At 37.3% G+C, this 18,557-nt stretch overlaps 1 protein-coding gene across 1 annotated transcript in view; it reads right to left on the reverse strand.

Moving 5' to 3' along the window:
* LOC133520533 (disintegrin and metalloproteinase domain-containing protein 10) overlaps positions 1 to 18,557 on the reverse strand; it is an 82,741-nt gene that overhangs the window by 25,034 nt on the left and 39,150 nt on the right. The window contains exons 2-4 of the mRNA XM_061855005.1: positions 16,183 to 16,382; positions 15,626 to 15,692; positions 4,567 to 4,761 (exon numbers count right to left, since the gene is read on the reverse strand). Coding sequence (XP_061710989.1) covers positions 4,567 to 4,761; positions 15,626 to 15,692; positions 16,183 to 16,382 — 462 coding nt within the window. The remainder of the gene's footprint in view (positions 1 to 4,566; positions 4,762 to 15,625; positions 15,693 to 16,182; positions 16,383 to 18,557) is intronic.

An 18,557-nucleotide genomic window follows, 5' to 3' on the forward strand; every position in this document is an offset into this window, starting at 1 on the left:
CATTTGAACCAGTATAAGAGCATTCTCATTTACGCATACGTGGTCAGATAAACTGGTACATCACAGCGTTGGACTTTGTAGGCAATAGCAATATAGGAACAGACTCCAGACAGTAACTTACGTGCTTGTTTGCTGAGCACACTGGCATTATCGGACGAGTCCCGCAGCGGGACTCTTGTCGAACAAACTACCGCTAACAATGCCATTTTATATTACCTCCATGACAGCATATTGTTACTGTGTGGTTTATCGGCTATTCTCATATCTAATTCTAGATACAGTAGACACACACCCTCAGAATAGTTCAAAATTGGGTAGCAAGAGACTCGTCCACATGTTTTGTCATGGCTAATCTAATATATGTATTAGTTAAACTAGAGTTAGTAGTAGCTAATCCTAATTTTTTTAAGGATATTTATAAAATAAATGTTATCGAACTATGTTTATATAAGAAAAAATAGTTAGAGCAGGTCATTATGAACTTAGTTAAATATGTCCCCGTTTATAAGAACGTAGAATATTTACTTAGTTCAATAGCCACATTTGTCATGTAAAAATGGCATGTTTTCTTAAGGCTGTACTGGCTTTGGTAATCAGCGATGTAAGCACGTTTCTTGTCACAAGACCCGCGAAAATATCCTTTCGATCAATACATGATTTGATTGTATCCTGCCGTCCTTCGCATAATTTGCGATCAATTTTGTCGCTACCTTGATTTATAGAATTTAGCCGGGAGGCATCCTCAATAAATATGTAGTATCATTTAGATTTTTTATGACAGTGTAGTTTGATTCCTGGCTCGTACCAAAGAGTTAAAAAAAAATATCTTCGGACTCGTAAGAAATCTAACAAAATGAGAATTATCCAAGTACAACAACATATTCATGAAAGAATAATCCTTATTAGTTATATGTAAAAGTCAGTAAAATTAGTTTTTTCATACATTTTTTGGATCATTTTGCTGGGCTAAACTTCATCTAGAAATCGTACATTTTATATTTATGATTCACAGTATTTTGAGATAGTATTTCTTTACTTTATTAATGAAAAGCAATCAAGTAGATTGCCTTTGCGTTCAGTAATTGTCTTCGCAGCACAAAGCCAATAATCGCGGCGTCGTATTTTATCCATATATATGAAGCCACACATTATTCTTCGACGTAGATTATTAGGTATGTTGATTACCAGAGCGAGTAAATAGGTTACTAGTTTATTATTTGATGTAAGCAAATAATTTTTCATTTCCAATTTGTTTGTATAATTATTAAAAAATATTCTTGTATAATATTTATTTACTTACCGACAAGAAAGAAAATCTACGTTCGACGACGGGTCTGACTTAGTGGGTAGTGACCCTGCCTATAAAGCCGATGGTTCTGGATTCGAAACCCGTAAAATTCGAAAGATATTTGTTCCTGAGTCATGGGTGTGTTCTATATACAGTATAAGTATTTATACATATATTATCTATATCGTTGTCTGAGTAACCACAACACAAGCCTTCATGAGCTTACTGTCGAGCTTAGTCAATTTGTGTAAGAATGTCCAATATTTATAAAAATATGAGTATTTCAGAGGTTTCCATCTTTTAGAAAAAGGTGATGTTATAGTATCTTCCACCGTCTTATAGAAAAAGGTGATGTTTTACACGAATTGTTAGAACAGACATTTCCCTACCCATAGGTAATCTCTGCCACATTTGTATTGTACCTATATCCAATGTAGGATTGTACCAACTTGGGCTTTAGCGATACAAATGTAAATGAGACACCGAATTACTAAAATTATTGGACCATACGACACAATCCGACACTCCTCCGCACTCTTAATACCAACCGGGTGTACCAAATTTATGCACCGCAGGTTTCATAAATGCACGCGTTGCCAATGTCAAAACCGTAATTATTTTGGTACGTGTTCTTGTGTTGTGTCTTTTCTACGCGTGCGTGTGCATCACAGATTTTTGTTTAACGTTTCCTACACGATATAAAAAGGATAAGTGTCGAGCTAACAAGATTGCAAAAGTTATCTCGTAATGACATATATTTTGCTCATCCCAAAGTGTAATTGATGAATGAATGTATATTATGTTAAAAAAGTGCAGGATTTTTCCTGTGTGCATAGGTACCTACTTAAGTCAACTGGCGGAAATTGTTATACTGCTATTGAATACTAATAGAATGTGCGTTAAGAAAACATGAATGTATTTCAATATCGGTAAGCATACTGCTTGTAGATCTTGAATACCTTTTATGACGTTATACCCGAAAACGAATCAGAAAAGTAAATAAAATATCGGAAAAATCGGGTGTAACAGTCAATAACTCGTAATGAAAATAAATGTAACTGAAAACGGAACCTTCCTGTTTACCAAATAGCAATTTGTTTTCGCGGGTTACCAGTAATTCAGCTACCTACAATGTTATTTACTAACTTTGTGAAAATCCACTTTCACGAACTCATTACTCCTGCACTGAATTCGAGTAATATTAAGCGAATTGCGGGACTGTGTTGCGTCACTTACGGCACGGTAACCAACGTCATATTTTCGTAAATGTGAATTTTTCATTTTGGTAACAAAATCCCTTTCATTCCGGAACGTTTAAATTGGTGCTTAGCAGGTTTGTGCATTGCATTCCACAAGAGTCGCACATTTGGCTTGGTAGCAGCCGCAGCGATGGATTTGCAACAGCTAAAATTGAAACGGCAAAAATGCAGGGGCAAATACTGTTGACACGAAATTACCATTCTGGAAGCCTACGGCCGGATAAATATTTAACACGAATTTGAATTAGTTTTCAGCGGTATAGCCGGTATAAAACAATGTCAGGCTTCGTTTATTTAGTCCCCGTGTATTTTTCTGCTGCTGTGCCAACTGGTAATTAAACGCGACCTAACTGCGCTGAACACTATTCTGTGACGTAGCCACGACTAGGTATAGTTAGCGGAAAAGTTAGTAAGCGAATAAACTGTTAATAATCTACACCCGCCAGGATTTAATTAATTATTTGGTTCTCTCTCATTCATTACAATGTCTTGAGATGTGTATGCAGATATTATAAGGTGCAGTCCAATCACAATAATATTTACCAACCGACTTCCATCAATGCACTTCTAGATACTCGTGAATGGTCGTGATACTGTCTAAGAAAAACACACACACACGGGCCACTGTAAAAAAATTACATCACAACTTGAACTTGAACCTATTCCTACCTAAATATATTACTACTTAAGTAAGGTTCCATCAGGGTTTCATATAACAACATAGGTGATTATGTCTTAGGTTTGCTAGTTTCACGTAGCGTAGTGGTAAACATTTATCTGGCACAGGAGGGGCAGGTAGCTTTTCCGATACAGACATCATTCCAATAATTTACCGAGGCGTAGCCGAACGCTTAGGCATAACAGATATTGTTAATATACAGTTTAGTTGAAGCTTTAACCGTTGTTATATCAACTAAAATTCTCAGTACAAAAGTGGGAGGCTGGGAGGTAATAAGAATTTTGAAAGAATCACATATAACACTCTACTTGCATCATGCCAGATTAAGATCTGATTACCAGAGTACTGAACAATTCCGATCTTAGATCTTTAAATTCATATTATCAGCTCTTAAAAATCAGTGTAATTTTATCTGGCAGACTTCTATGATCATATACCAAACTGAATTATTCATACACATTCAGATCAGAATTTCAGATGTTTACAACGGCCATTTAACGGATAAGTCGCTCATGTTCGGTAACGTTCTAAAACTCCCCAGCGGTAGGTCACCGGTCGCAATTAGCCGACGACAGCGCCACGGGCAAATGAGATTTAACTTTGTTAAATGACCTTGCGTCAACTAATCCAGTTGCACTACATATCTAATGTTGCGAAACGGAACTGGTGCGATACCCGCGTCCAATGGCCCATTCATTATGAACGGCCAGTGGCAGTATTTGACGTTAAATTGAGTTATGGCAGAGGATACTAAACTCAACCCCGTTAGTCGTGCATAACTAATTTACGTTTGGGAATTAGAATCAGACACGTCGTATTAAAACGAAATATTTCTTAATTACCAATGACAAATTAGCGCAAATAATGGATGTGTAAAACGGTGCAATACCAGCAGGAGATACCTAATTGGGTACCAACTAACTAGATTATTTGTCAACATTTTAATGGGTCACCTTTTGTGCTTTACCTTCAGAAGATTTTTGAGATCTATGACGGGGGAACTGGGAAAGGATAAAGAGTAAGGAGAGCCCAATGCAGTGGACATACCCATATCGCACCATGTTAACATTACTTAGGGTCCGCGTTACTTTGTCCAGTTCGTCTCGAAGTACCGCCTCGTGTTCCCAAGACAAGGCCACCAAGGAAAATAATAGGGACTACACGTCGCTAAGACAAGACTGATTCCATAACACGTCGGTTTTTCTAGTATTATAAGGACCAAAACAGCGGTCATTGTCGGAAATTAGATAAGTCAGTATGTGTGCGTGCGAAATCGGCGTGTTACTTGGCGAATTGGTGTCTTTGTATTCTTCGTCCAAAAGTGTAAGTGCGTTACTGACCATGTCTCCTGTGCGCGTACGGGTCGACCACATCGCCCTCGCGGTAGATGACGGAGTGGGGCCCCCGCGAGCGGGTGCCGTTCGGCGGGAAGTACCGCCGCGCGTGCTCGACGTAGTACGCGCCATCGCTGGCGACGATTTTGCCTTCGAACACGCCGTCCGTCACCGAACCGAATACCGTCGATTGGGGATCATCTGTTGAGAAAAAGTGAACGGTTAACGACGTAATCTAGGTTTATAATCGGGAAGGAAGAAATACTAAGTGACAGCCTAAACTATATATTTGTGTAATAGTGTCCTATAATATTTATTATGAAAAAACCTTAATAAAAATTGTGGAAAAATTAAACGTTATGCGATAGGACCTAGCGTAACTCATTGACCGGATTGTCTCCGATATGTCCGATATTATAATATCGTTTTACACAGGTCATACGAGTACGTCAATTTTAATTATCTTCCCGTTGCAGATTTAATTGACCATTAAAAAATCCAAACATAAAGGTCGTGTCATATATACATAAGGTGCTAAGTAAGTAAGTAAATATTCTTTATTGCACCAACAATTATACATTTTACATACATGTAAAACTACAAATAAATTTTAAAGGAAAATAGAACCAGGTAACAACAGGCGGTCTTGCCAACAAATTTGCTAACGATATTTTAAGAGATGGTACTTTACATTAGAACTATTAACTTTAAATAGAAATCAAGAGAACTTCTCATGTATTTTTTTGTTTCCATTTACCGAACATTAAAATAAATTATTAATTTATCTAAAAATAATCAGCATGTGCATTTAATTGACCAGATGTTTATCACTTTCTGTCATGTCATCAACAATTGTTTGTCTTAAAATGTCATAATTAACGTGTCATTTAACCTTTTGACAACGGATATATCTAGGGTGACCAGATCTGAATTCTGGGTTTACGGGACAACAGCTTCGAAAATACAGGATACGAGGTTAAAATACTGGACAGGCCGTTTTTTATTAAATATCAACATAAAGTTTGTTACTAAAATTTGGCATAATCAATTAAAACTCCTATACAATTGCTAAATTTCTTAATGAAAAGCTAAAACACAATAATAAATATGGCAAAACAATTTTTTTATATATTACAGTGTAAAAGTAACATGTGAAATAATTCAAATAGGCATTTTTATCATTAAATACCACTGAATCATAAAATTACGGGACAATGTACTGTCCCGTATTGGTTTCGCCAAATTACGGGACAATGAAAAATTCGTGCCTGAAATATGGGACAACCCGTAAAATACTAGTCATCTGGTCACCCTAGATATATCAGAACCGCAGGTCTAACGCCAACGACGGATTAATCCGTCACATACCACAAAGCAACATAGACCTGCGTGCATTATGCATAAAGTTCAATTCCAGTTTTGACACTTCGGTGACGTGGCGTCTGAGTGACAGCTTTTGTGATTGACACGGCGTCGAAAATGTTAATTTATCAATGTGAAGTGGCCAGTTAAGTGTTAGGTAAAAGATGTTCTAGAAACTGTTCAATGAGGTCTCATTTAATTATCTCATCAACAGGCTATTAATGAGAGTTTACGTAGCAAATTTGTCTTCCAATTTTCTCCAATAAAACATCATGAAACTTATGTTTCATACTTACTAAACATACTCCAGAAGCCGAGAACTATCAGCTGTGAAAATATTGATATTTGGTAACTAATTTTATTTGTTAGAACCTTATATTGTTGTATGTATTAATTATGTTATGTATTTTATTTTATTAATATGCGCTAAATAAATTCCAGTTGTCTTTAATTTATCTTAGCAATGTTCTTTTTTAACCGGACGGGAACAAGCTACCTACGAATAGGTGCGTATTGCATTTTGTATTGTCTTCGAGTATCAACGATCTAAGCAATTATAAGCCTTTTAATTTTAATCATCAAGGATTCCCTCGCAGTATAATTATAATTACGGATAAAAAAGCGAAGCAATACCTGTTTTCACAATATCCCAACAGAGTTTGGAATGTAAAGTTCTATTCCAACAAATCCAATAATACAGTTGTGTATATAGTTCTGCATATTAAATATTGCATAAGGTATTCCTCCGATTTGGTGTATTTTGTATAAGTCGGCCATATTATTCTACTTATAATGACGTAGCTAAGTAGGTTATAGGCTACTTTTCCGCAAGAACACCACAAGCACACGTATAAGTATAGCCAGACAACTTAGGAGACCCTTAGTGGGCAAGTTGCGAGGCTGGACGGCCGGGCTCTGAGAAATTTGCAATCTTAGCAGCATCGAGTGTGCATAGAGCACTCTTGTAACCAAATGCACTCTTGTAAGCAATGAAAATCATAAGTGGGGCCGGTTTCAAAAAGGTCATTGTAAAATGTGAAGTCGATTTACTAAATCTGGCGTAAAATCGAAGCGATGGAAAAAAAAGACGTGTGTGCGTCAAAATAATACCCACATTTATACGGCGAACATCAGTCAGACTATGATAGATGTCTCATTCCATTTCCGTCAATTCTGCATCTGGTGAATCGATCTGTAGGTACTGTAATCTTATGCAGTTTCATATGTTGCTACGAGGTGTTAAAAGTTCGAATTCCTACGTCACATGTAACGCTAACCCGTCGATTTATGTAACTTCCATTGTCTGACGTCAGTAAATAACGGCGTTTCAATAAAATGCACTGCCAAATTGTCAGGAATCACCCCTTATCCGCATACTGTCATTGGTCATTATGAATCTTACTTGGAATCGTGGGGTCACTCCGGGTTCGTTGACTTTCGCTAAGCACAGACGAGCGCTATTAGGCAATGCTCGCAAACGTAGCAATAAATCAGTGTCGTTAAATAGATCCATGGGGTCGAAGCTAGGGAATGCTAACCGGTTAACCGGTTACCCGGTAATTTGACCAATATTACAGTCGGTAAAATACCGGTAATTTCCAGCCGTAACCGGGAATTTACCGAACGTTGTATAGGCAAATAAAAATGTAACAACCTGTTGAATTAGCCCATCTATGTCTTCGTACTTACAAAAAAAAACAATTACTACGGTTTACGATTACGAAGAGACACCTAAAATACTTACTTTTCTGCATCTTATGATCTCGTCGGAATAGGAACTAGGAAGCAATGTTTTGTGACAAATGAGTGGTCGCTAATCCCTCGCCCTTTCCCTTCTCGCCACCCCTACCCGATCCGCCTTACTATGTTCAGTGTCCTTTGTTTTAGTCTGTAGTGTCAGACAAGTGTGGAATGCGAAAGAACATTTTCTACCGCTGGTTACTTGTGTTCAAGATATCGTTCACGAATGTCTAAGCAACGTTCTATATTTTATATATAATTAACAGAATGATTTGATGATGACATGTTCTTGATTCCAACTCCTATCTTAAGAGCCCGGTAACGATTTTAGAGCAAACATTTTAAATTGAAAGATTTAGTCGTTGGAATTGTACACCTTTTGTTACGTAATATCTAAATAACAAGTATTGGTTTCTATTAGCACGTTTTTTCATCTTGCCTTTTAATAATGAGGTCGCAAGCGTGCGTCCCCGGTAATAGGTGACGAGAAGAGATAGTTTTTAAAAATTCATATAAATTATGGTAGTAAATTATACAAAATGATGTATAAGAACAGTTTCAGCAAATGTTGTAGATTGTTTAAGTATCAAAATTACGTTGAAATTAAGTCAATTTTCAGAGAAATTGTCACTTGTTTTGAAGTAATTTCTGGAGAAAATTGATTTCGTCTAACTTTCATTTACACTACTTCAAATTTATAGTAACAAAAATGTAGTTTATTAAAGTTGAAGTACAGGATATGTGTAATACAAAATTACCATTTTTAGCAGTCCAAACTTAACGAAATTTACAAATTAGATCGACAAAATCACTGCTTTTCGCGCGTTTACCTAAACGTCCATCAGAAAAAAAAATCATTACTAATTAAGTGAGTCTGTTTAAAAAAAAAATATTATAATGAAAGATAACAAGACGTGCTAATAGAAACCAGTACTTGTTATTTTTAATAGTTAGACGTTTTTGCGACTAAAATCGATAACGGCCTCTTAAAGTGCAATTTTAAATGACGACTGTCACTTTTTTGTTACCCTTTGATTACTGCGATTTTTAAAGAATTAATTTTTTTAATGTTGCTTATTTAATGTACAAGTTCATTTCGCTTTGAAATGATACATGTTTGATTTTTTATTCAATATGATTAGTAAATATATCTTGTTTAATGTTTATAGTTTATTTTCAATATTTTTTGTTTGTCGATGTTTCTATAAAGTGCTGTTGATTACTTTTAAAGGTTACTGACGAAAATAAGGACACAATCAATAATAATGCAAAATCAATGTTTTTTATTTCATAAACGTATAACCGGTAATTTACCGGTTAACCGGTTAGTGGGACCTCGCGTCGGTAAATTACCGGTAATGAAAAACGCCCGGTTATTGCATTCCCTAGTCGAAGCATGCCAAAACAAAATCGTTTGAATGACTGAATCTAATTTCTAACGATCATATTCAGATATAGTACTTAATCCATACTTAATCAACTAATAGTTTGAGCAAGAAGCAATAATAGATGGAATAGAAATAAGTCTACAACTCTACATATTATAATAATAATAGAAACCTATAGAAAAAAGATCATGTTGCGCCGGGTGCCAAGCCGGTGCTGTCATGTCAGAGTTAAGCCAATGTGAGCAATTCGAACTTTATAATCTTGTTATAAAACGGTTATGAATATGATCTGTCAGCTGTCAACATTGACATCCATATGTTTTTAACAAGATAGGTTCGAATCGCCATTAGGGTTGCCAAACGTCAGGAATTTTGGCGTTTGTCAGGAGTGCGGCCATGGCAGGAATTTTAATGATGTCATTAATGAATATGATGTTAGAAATTAATAATGATTGTCAGGTAATAAAAAATTGTATCTGGTAACCCTTTCGCCATCAATGATAAATAAATATTACAGGACAATCTTACAAAAAATTATCTAGGCATTACAGGCCCACATTAAGCTTATTAATGATACCAATCAGAATAACAAAGTACAACACAACAATTAAGTTATAATAATATTATAACTTAATTGTAAATCATGTTATCCTTAGGCATTTATGGTCACCTTTCGCGAAGTTTTTGTTACACAAGGAAGGACAAGTTGCCTGCTATATTTAATTTTTATTTTTAAGAAAATATAGGGGAAAACGCAATTTGAAATGTATTTAGCCAACTATCGTTGAAAATACATCAAACTTGCCCTAGTAAATATACCAGTTAACCACTTTTTACACGTGTAACAGTACCAATAGTTAAACAAATAAACAACGGCCAGTTTGTACCGTTAAATAAAAATTAGCTATGCCACCTGCCATGGTAATAGTAATGGCAATGGTACGGTACAAACTCTGCGCATATGTTATACGTTACGCCTAATCGCGTACGGTCCACGTGTACCTACCTACGCGTGTCAAGCCCATGCCCTATCGTCACTAATGCAATGAAATGACTCACCGCGCTACTCATGTAACTAGTTTTATAATTGCACCGTAACATGATAGCGCTCGTAAACTAGATTCAGTAACTAAAGTAGATAAAGTTACTAGTTGAGGTGCGACGGATGTCATTTGTCTTTGTAGCTGCGGTGCCGGTGATGGTTGCGTGTATCGCCCGATAAAGGCGACGCGACGAAACGGCTGGGTATCGGTATATTTGAAGATGTGCGGTTTTTTGAAGTGAAAACTTCTTTAGCGGCGCTGTGCACTTTTTGTGATGGGGAAAAAATGTTAAACTAGTGTCAGGTCACGTGACCGTCAGATTGAAAATTCGTAAGACGGACACGTGACATCATGGTGACGTGCAAATTGAATGTAATGTCATCGAAGCCTGGTTACTTTTGAAAAATCTTATCTCAATCAAGTGACATTTTATTTTCTCCATAATCAAAGTGCTGTCATAACATAAGAGGTTTAATCTTTGTTAATTGTGTTGTATTGTATATTTGTGTCGTTGGGTGTCCATGATTGTGGATACTCAAATTTTTCCTTACCAAAAAGTTAAATAACAGAAAAGAAGTGTGATTGTTGTACTTAATAGGATGGTGAACGATCCATTAACATTTACTGATTGTGTAGGCCAGGGGTTCCCGAAGTGTGCGCCGCGGCGCCCTGGAGCGCCGTAGAAAGTAAAGAGGGGCGCCGTGAGTTCTATCATTATCCGAAACCACAAATATTCGCGGGTACCTATTTGAGCGCTCGCATCGGTAAATAATATAGCGCCGTGTCACTCTTTTTCGACCGTGATTTTAAATTTACAAGGGCGCCGTTGCAAAATACTAAACTTGTAACTGCGCCGCATGTTGAAAAAGATTGGGAACCCCTGGTGTAGGCTATAGTCCTGCTCACGTCTCATGAATTACTCTGTATATGTTATATATTTTTCTCAAACTTGCTATGAAATGATGACATGACTTACGTCAAATTAGGTCCGGAAATACTACATATCAGGTGCGATGAGTGAAGATGATATGTAAAGCAATTTCATACTGCCTTACACACCTAGGACTGTAAAGCAACTTTCTATTGTTTTTTAACGTCAAATTGTGACACAACGTCTTGACATTCAACCATCAATAAATATAGGTACGCGGTACAGTACGGTGATCTGTTGTGCATATTCGTTGCTAAGCAACGGCGGTTACGCATCGCGCAGGCGCGCAGACTTACGCGCGTAAGGCACCGCTAGTAGAGTGGCGAGCCGAGTAGTTCGCCACAACACAAATTGACTAATTTTTTTGTTTTAATTGCAAGTTTGAGAAAAGCACTATACAAATCTCGGCGAGAAACGTAGTTGCCGGCCGCGTGTGTCTATCCTACTCTATATCTACTTGGCCTGCAACCCTACGTTTCCCGGCCTCTATAGTAATGTACTAAACATTAAAATTCGCATTTCAAAATATCTTCCACACTCAAATTTATTTACGTATGTATAATAGAGAAATATCTCTTTTTATAAAACTGCTACTCAATTTCTCCAAAATATCAAAAATGCACAACGTTAATATTCAAATTTTCACTTCTGCACTCCCGGAGTGCAACCCGTTGTTTTTTTTTTCATTTATGATATTTTATTCCGCAATTTTAATACATCTATAAAAGTTTCCATATGACGGTGGTGGTATGATAGCGTCTATATTATATGTTAGTTTAAGGTGCCGTAGGTTCAAAGAACGGAGTTTTTAAAAGCCGTTTAAATTTGTACCGCTTTTGGAGATCGCAATACGGCTGCCAAAAAGCTATTTTCTCATCGATTCGAATCCTGTTTTTTTTTTTACTTTCGCTCCAGAGAAAAAAATCACGAACATAGGTCTAAAACGCAAATTTATGCACACAGGATCGCTTCTAAAAATGTGTAATTTTATGTTTCAGGGTCCGCAACGATAAATTTATTTTTGTTAAAACTTACAACCAATTAAAATAAAACAATATGATAATCCGCGGCCCCAAGCGTTCGCTCACGTTTATGCTCAATGAGAGTGAGAGAAGAACACGAACCTACGTGGCTTTAACCCACATTCTCCTACCAGGTGTTATAGCACCGATTATTGTTGATTTTTTTGTAGTGGCTAATTGACAGTACTTATTTGGAAAAATCATAGAAAAATCCAGCGGTCGCAGCATCTAATAATCCGGAAATGGACATCAAGTGACATTAGGTACTATATAGTTTTTCTAATCCTGATAAGTTCGAACAGCGGTGAAGGGTATATTTCCTGACAAATTTGTATAGAATTCTTAGATCGAAGCGTCAATGTTATTTGGTAATCTTCAGACATACTTCGAGAAAAGCTTTCCACCTTGACCACCCAATAGATAGATAAAGCAGTTTTGTTTTTGTGCGCTTGAATGAAATTGCAGTGTGGTGCGTCCAGTTTATCAACGCCAGAGCAGAGGGTTACCGTGTGAAATATTCTCCCCATAGCGGAACCTAGTCACGCAACTAAACCAATGCAGCTCATTGTGGCTAGGTGCATTTGTTTTGCTCTGACAATATGATTAGTTTGACTGCATGCATTCGCATCAAACAGATCAACCAAAAACAGAAAATCTTGTCTTGTCAATTTTACTTCATGATACCAGAGGTGCAAAGGGCCTTCACAAACTCGCACTACGCCTTCCTATCTTCAGCGACCCTTCTGGCCTCGCTCCAGCTCAAATTATGGTTTAGCGCTTTAGGCTCGTGTCACACATGTATGTGTTAAAGTATCAACTCGTAAACCTTTTACAAACAAAAACATAGGTTTTGGAAATCCTGCGTGCCTGAAACCACGAAAAAATTACAAAGCCTCGAAAAGTAAATAGGGAGGAGATGCGAAATGCTTTCGTAAACCGCAGGGCACTGAAAATGTTTTCAGTAGAATTTAAGAGCTGTGGTGGCAGAAAAATTCCCGTACATTGCAGGGCGGGCGTATTTTATTATTACTTGCTGGAAAATAATCTTCCATTAATCCATGAGGATATTAAAATAATTTGTTGAAAGTGCATACTTTTCAATGGATCAATGGAGGCGTATATATTCGATAGGAACTTAATTCGACGTATATTTAAATTAAAGTCAAGATTATTTGTTCGTGCTGAAAACAAATTTGTAGTTTTACTGAAAATATTTACTGGCCCAAGTACAATTTTTTCGGTTAGCATAACTCCTAATTTAATATACACCATAAAACCCCCGACTTATTTTATAAGCCAGCGCCATGTAGTGAGTTAGTAACATATATCTAAGAAACATTGCTGTCACGTAGTCTTTACTGCGAACCGTTTTGGAGATATTTGGGAACATTCAATGTTGTGCCAAACACTCTAACAAACAAACAGCCTTTCATCCTAAATGCATTTTATGTCAATCAAGGGTTATAAAAACTGTCACAGAATGTGACTAGCAAGTAAAGATTGATTGATTGATTGAAAACTGCTTAGGCGATCAATAATGTCCAAATATGAGTTCAGGCCCCAGCAACAGAAACAGGTATTATTTATCGGGAAGCAAGCAATCGTCTCCTCATATTTTATTTAGGCATTTGCTTTATAGCTATTAAATCTAATAGTATATATTGGGAATCGAATGGTAAGTTATTTGTTTTGCTTTTTGGCTAGCACTATATTGACGATAAAAGAAAATCTCTTCAGATAATTCAAAATGTTACTACAAAACAGATGCTCCTGTTAAAAGGAATAATTAATGGGTTGCGCTTGCGAGTTGCGACTCGCGGCTTCGTCGTCGGTAGACATAATATATGTGAGATTGTGCTCGCCCCGAAACGTTCAAGTAGCTTTGATAACGGAAGCATTCGAACACATGTGCGTTTACAGCAACAACGACTGGTCGTAGGGCCCGTATGCATAATCGCGACTCGGTAGCAAAGTGCATAGAGCCGGTGTAAGTAGGGCGACGAACTGCGATCGATGCCGCTACGCCCTCCGCACAAGTTTATCCATTCGCACTGTTTCAAACTTTCGCGATCATAACCACACCGGTGCGATGCCGCAGCTATACTTTACACGAAACAAACTCAAGGGAAATGATAACCAAATTATGATTTCGCTTGGTTGTCGTCTTCGCTCGAATGAACAACACAAGCACACACAAAACAAATCACCCCTATACGTATTATACGTCCATGAGACCGTGACAACAGTCAACGGTTATCAAGTTATCGACGAGCATTCAGCAATCGCTGGCACGATGGGGGCCCAAATCAATATCTAATTATACGAGTAGGGCTCGCATACCTTGCACAGGACGAGTGTAACCGTTAATATTTAGGTACATAATTCTAAAAGATATTTGATACCTACACGGTAAACGTTACCTTCAATATCGTTCAGAAATTTGAAATGTTTTAAATTTCTCTAAAGAATTTGATTTACGTTTCGGAATTATGACAATGTTAGGAAAATTTTCCGACAAAGTAATTATTTACATAGCGTTTGTAGGTAGCAGAGTAAAACTTGTGGAGCGAGAGCTGTGCCGCGCGGCTCCGTCCATCCGTTCGCTGACATTAAAAGTCGAGTGGCCGCCGAAAGCTCGGAAAGCTCCCAATTAGCTAGGACTTTGACGCCATCCCGACAGTAATTGCAAAAAGAAATATGTTTTAGTGCTCTCCAGCTATTATTAATGTTCAAAACGAGAGATCGGCCCGCTCAATTATACACGGGACGGGCAGATGCGATGCGAGCGGTGTTTGACTCCTAGTTTGATTAAAGAGAAACACAATCGCGAGCGACGTGCTCCAAGCGGGACTTATTAAATTTTCTCTGGGGGTGAGTCAAACAATGGCGTTATATCTGAGCTTTAGATAACGTCGGTGTTCGCAGTGTTCTCCTCACAATGGATGCTGCGCCCGACCACCGCACGCCACCTACTAACTTCGACTCCTTGTCGGAGACTTACGATCTGCACTGGGTATACTGCACGAGTTATTTTAATTGTACTCATTGTCACGAGTGGGGTATACGCGTTGTATGTACTTCGAGACAATAGTTCCCGCATAAAGTTTACGGTGATACGAGTTGTGGATAGGTTACATGTTAGGACGGCTAAATATATTATTTTCATTCATTTTTATCTTATAAGGCCCTTACGAGCGTGTGCACTTGCCTTAAGGCCTGTTTACATATTGATTAGTGTTTAGTGCGAGTTCATACATTTGCTACTAAACTACTAACTTTAGTACTATCTCGGACGATCGATGTTCGAAATGACATTGATATGTCACAGTTTTCAATTGTTTGCTTGAGTTAAATGTAATGCCCGTGTTACAGCAACGCTATATGCAACATTTAATTACTTTTAATAAAAATAAAAATAGTTTTTCTTTAAACGTACTTACCGAAGTTAACAGAATTCAATAAAAACACGGTGTATATCGTACCTAGTGAAGTTATCAATTTGCGTCCTTCCACATAATCTCTCTCTCACCAAGGACGTTGCTTGTTTTATTGCTTTATAACAGAATATTTTATGCTTACCAGCCAATTCCCCATGATATATGTGCGACGTGTCGACATTGTGTATTTGCCCCTGTGAGCCCTCCACCTGAAACAACGGAAAATTCATTAAAATTATTTACGGTAGCAGCCAAGCGACCGCTATATCGTGTGGAGGAACAATTTCCAAAACTATTTTCAATTTAGTATTCCAGGTCTGTTCTGTCCTACATCCTGTAGGTAAAGCATAACATTATCTACATTCCTGAAGAGTATCAGCTGTAAAGAAATGCAAATCGGTGAAACGTTAGGACGAGTTGTCGCGTACGATGGCCTAAAAGCTAATCTAGATTAAATAAATCGTGAGTGGATTGATCATCTACAAAGCGCACTTATGCTATAATATAATCGTATTAACGTCAATAATCGTCGTAATCGTTTTTCGTAGTGGACGTCTTTCGGCGGATGAGATGTTTATGTGCTACATTGTTGAAACTAATCTATCGGTCAGGTAGGTCCTCGTGGAAAGTCGACAGCCCCCTGCCGTGCGCGCGTGCTGCTTGCGCAGATCGCTCGTGGTATGCGATGTAAGTACTAACCTGCAGGTCCTCGTGGAAGGCGGACAGGTCGCGTCTGAGCCGTAGGTGGAACCGCCGGCCGTGCGCGCGGAACTTGAGCCGCAGGTCGGCGGGCGCGTCTGTGGAGCGACGCGCGCGCGTGTGTTGCTCGTGCAAGTCGTTCGCGTCGTAGTCGAGCGGCTCGTAGTATGTGATGTATTCGCTTAGTTCGCGACGGGTTGCTGCAACAAAAGAGAAAAACATTAATAAAAAGTTTTTGTTAATCTTCCACTATTTCAGGAATTCGAGACGCCTTGATGACTTCGTAAAATGTGTATGTAGCAGCAACGCTCTCATCTCTTAATAATAATGCAGCTGTTTGCAGATATTTTTAAGCACCTCGCACCTCATCTTAGTTTATGATTAACTGATTATTATCTACGTTGAACGGCATATTTGAATGTCGTTTTCTTTATGTACTTACGTAGACTTTGTAGATTCAATTATTAAATTAATATCAGCTTTAAATATCCTGTTATTAAATGTGAGATATCTATTATTTGTATTTCTTATTTGTAGTTCGTACATTTTTTTTCACTTAATTTAAGTTTACTTAATCAGAATTAGGTAAGTGACTTTAAATATCACTAACAAACAAGCTTAGCTAGATTAATGTTGCTAAATAACCCAAAGAGGAAACTGACGGGAGAATAAATATAAGAACGGAGTATACTCGTAATATTTTACGGCGAAACCATTTTAATTTTTAATAATATTTGCTTGTAATGTTATAACGAAAGTTACGTCAATATTACAGCGCCTGTGATAGAAAGATGAAATAACGTCATTAATGTTCATTAGGCACATAGGGATCCCTTCAGATTCGTATTTCAAATATAATGAGAAAGCAAAAACACATCGAAATAAACTTAACAATAGGGTCTTTCTTTTTCGAGCCTCCATTCGTTTGCACACATGCATACTCAAACTTCCAATAACATATCCCCCTTGAATAGCAAAACTAAAGCTAAACTCGCTTGCAAAGTGTCACTGGCAGTCCACGAGGCCCAGTTGAAAGGCTTGAGGCAAAACAATCTGAACTGGAACACCGACTTCGTTGACATTCAGCAAGCACGCGAGGAAGGCATTGCTCACGTTTTTAATTTGTAAGACAACAACAGGTACGATAATAGCAAACAAAAACCACCCGCGGATAAAATCTACGCGAATGCTTTTAATCTTAACTAGATTTTTTTCTTTTCCTAAATTAAGAATGAAAGTACGGCGGGTGAAGTAGAACAAAAGGTATGCCACAGACAAAGTAGATTTTAAAAAGTTTCAGACTCAGTTACATAGTTGTATACTGGGGGAAAACACGAGTTTCAATTAAATTTAGATGAACAATAAATAGTCCTGGATTTGAATATTGAACGCATTTTTAGGGTTCCGTAGCCAAATGGCAAAAAACGGAACCCTTATAGATTCGTCATGTCCGTCTGTCTGTCCGATTCTGTCACAGCCACTTTTTTCCGAAACTATAAGAGCTATACTGTTCAAACTTAGTAAGTGGATGTATTCTATGAACCGCATTAAGATGTTCACACAAAAATAGAAAAAAAAACAATAAATTTTGGGGGTTCCCCATACTTAGAACTGAAACTCAAAAAATCTTTTTTCGTCAAACCCATACGTGTGGGGTATCTATGGATAGGTCTTCAAAAATGATATTGAGGTTTCTAATATAATTTTTTTCTAAAGTGAATAGTTTGCGCGAGAGACACTTCCGAAGTGGTAAAATGTGTGCCCCCCCCCCCCGTAAATTCTAAAATAACAGAATGAAAAAACTAAAAAAAATATATGATATACATTGTCATGCAAACTTCCACCGAAAATTGGTTTGAACGAGATCTAGTAAGTAGTTTTTTTTTTTAATAAGTCATAAAATTTAAAAAAAAAATTTTTTTCATCAAACCCATACGTGTGGGGTATCTATGGATAGGTCTTCAAAAATGATATTTAGGTTTCTAATATAATTTTTTTCTAAACTGAATAGTTTGCGCGAGAGACACTTCCAAAGTGAAAAAATGTGTGCCCCCCCCGCCCCCGTAACTTCTAAAATAACAGAATGAAAAATCTAAAAAAAATATATGCATTACCATGCAAACTTCCAGCGAAAATTGGTTTGAACGAGATCTAGTGAGTAGTTTTTTTTTAATACGTCATAAAATTTAAAAAAAAAAATTTTTTTCATCAAACCCATACGTGTGGGGTATCTATGGATAGGTCTTCAAAAATGATATTTAGGTTTATAATATCGTTTTTTTCTAAACTGAATAGTTTGCGCGAGAGACACTTCCAAAGTGAAAAAATGTGTCCCCCCCCCCCCCCCCCCCGTAACTTCTAAAATAACAGAATGA

This window comes from Cydia pomonella, chromosome 8 (genome assembly GCF_033807575.1).
Source record: "Cydia pomonella isolate Wapato2018A chromosome 8, ilCydPomo1, whole genome shotgun sequence".
NCBI classification, from domain to species: Eukaryota; Metazoa; Arthropoda; class Insecta; order Lepidoptera; family Tortricidae; genus Cydia; species Cydia pomonella.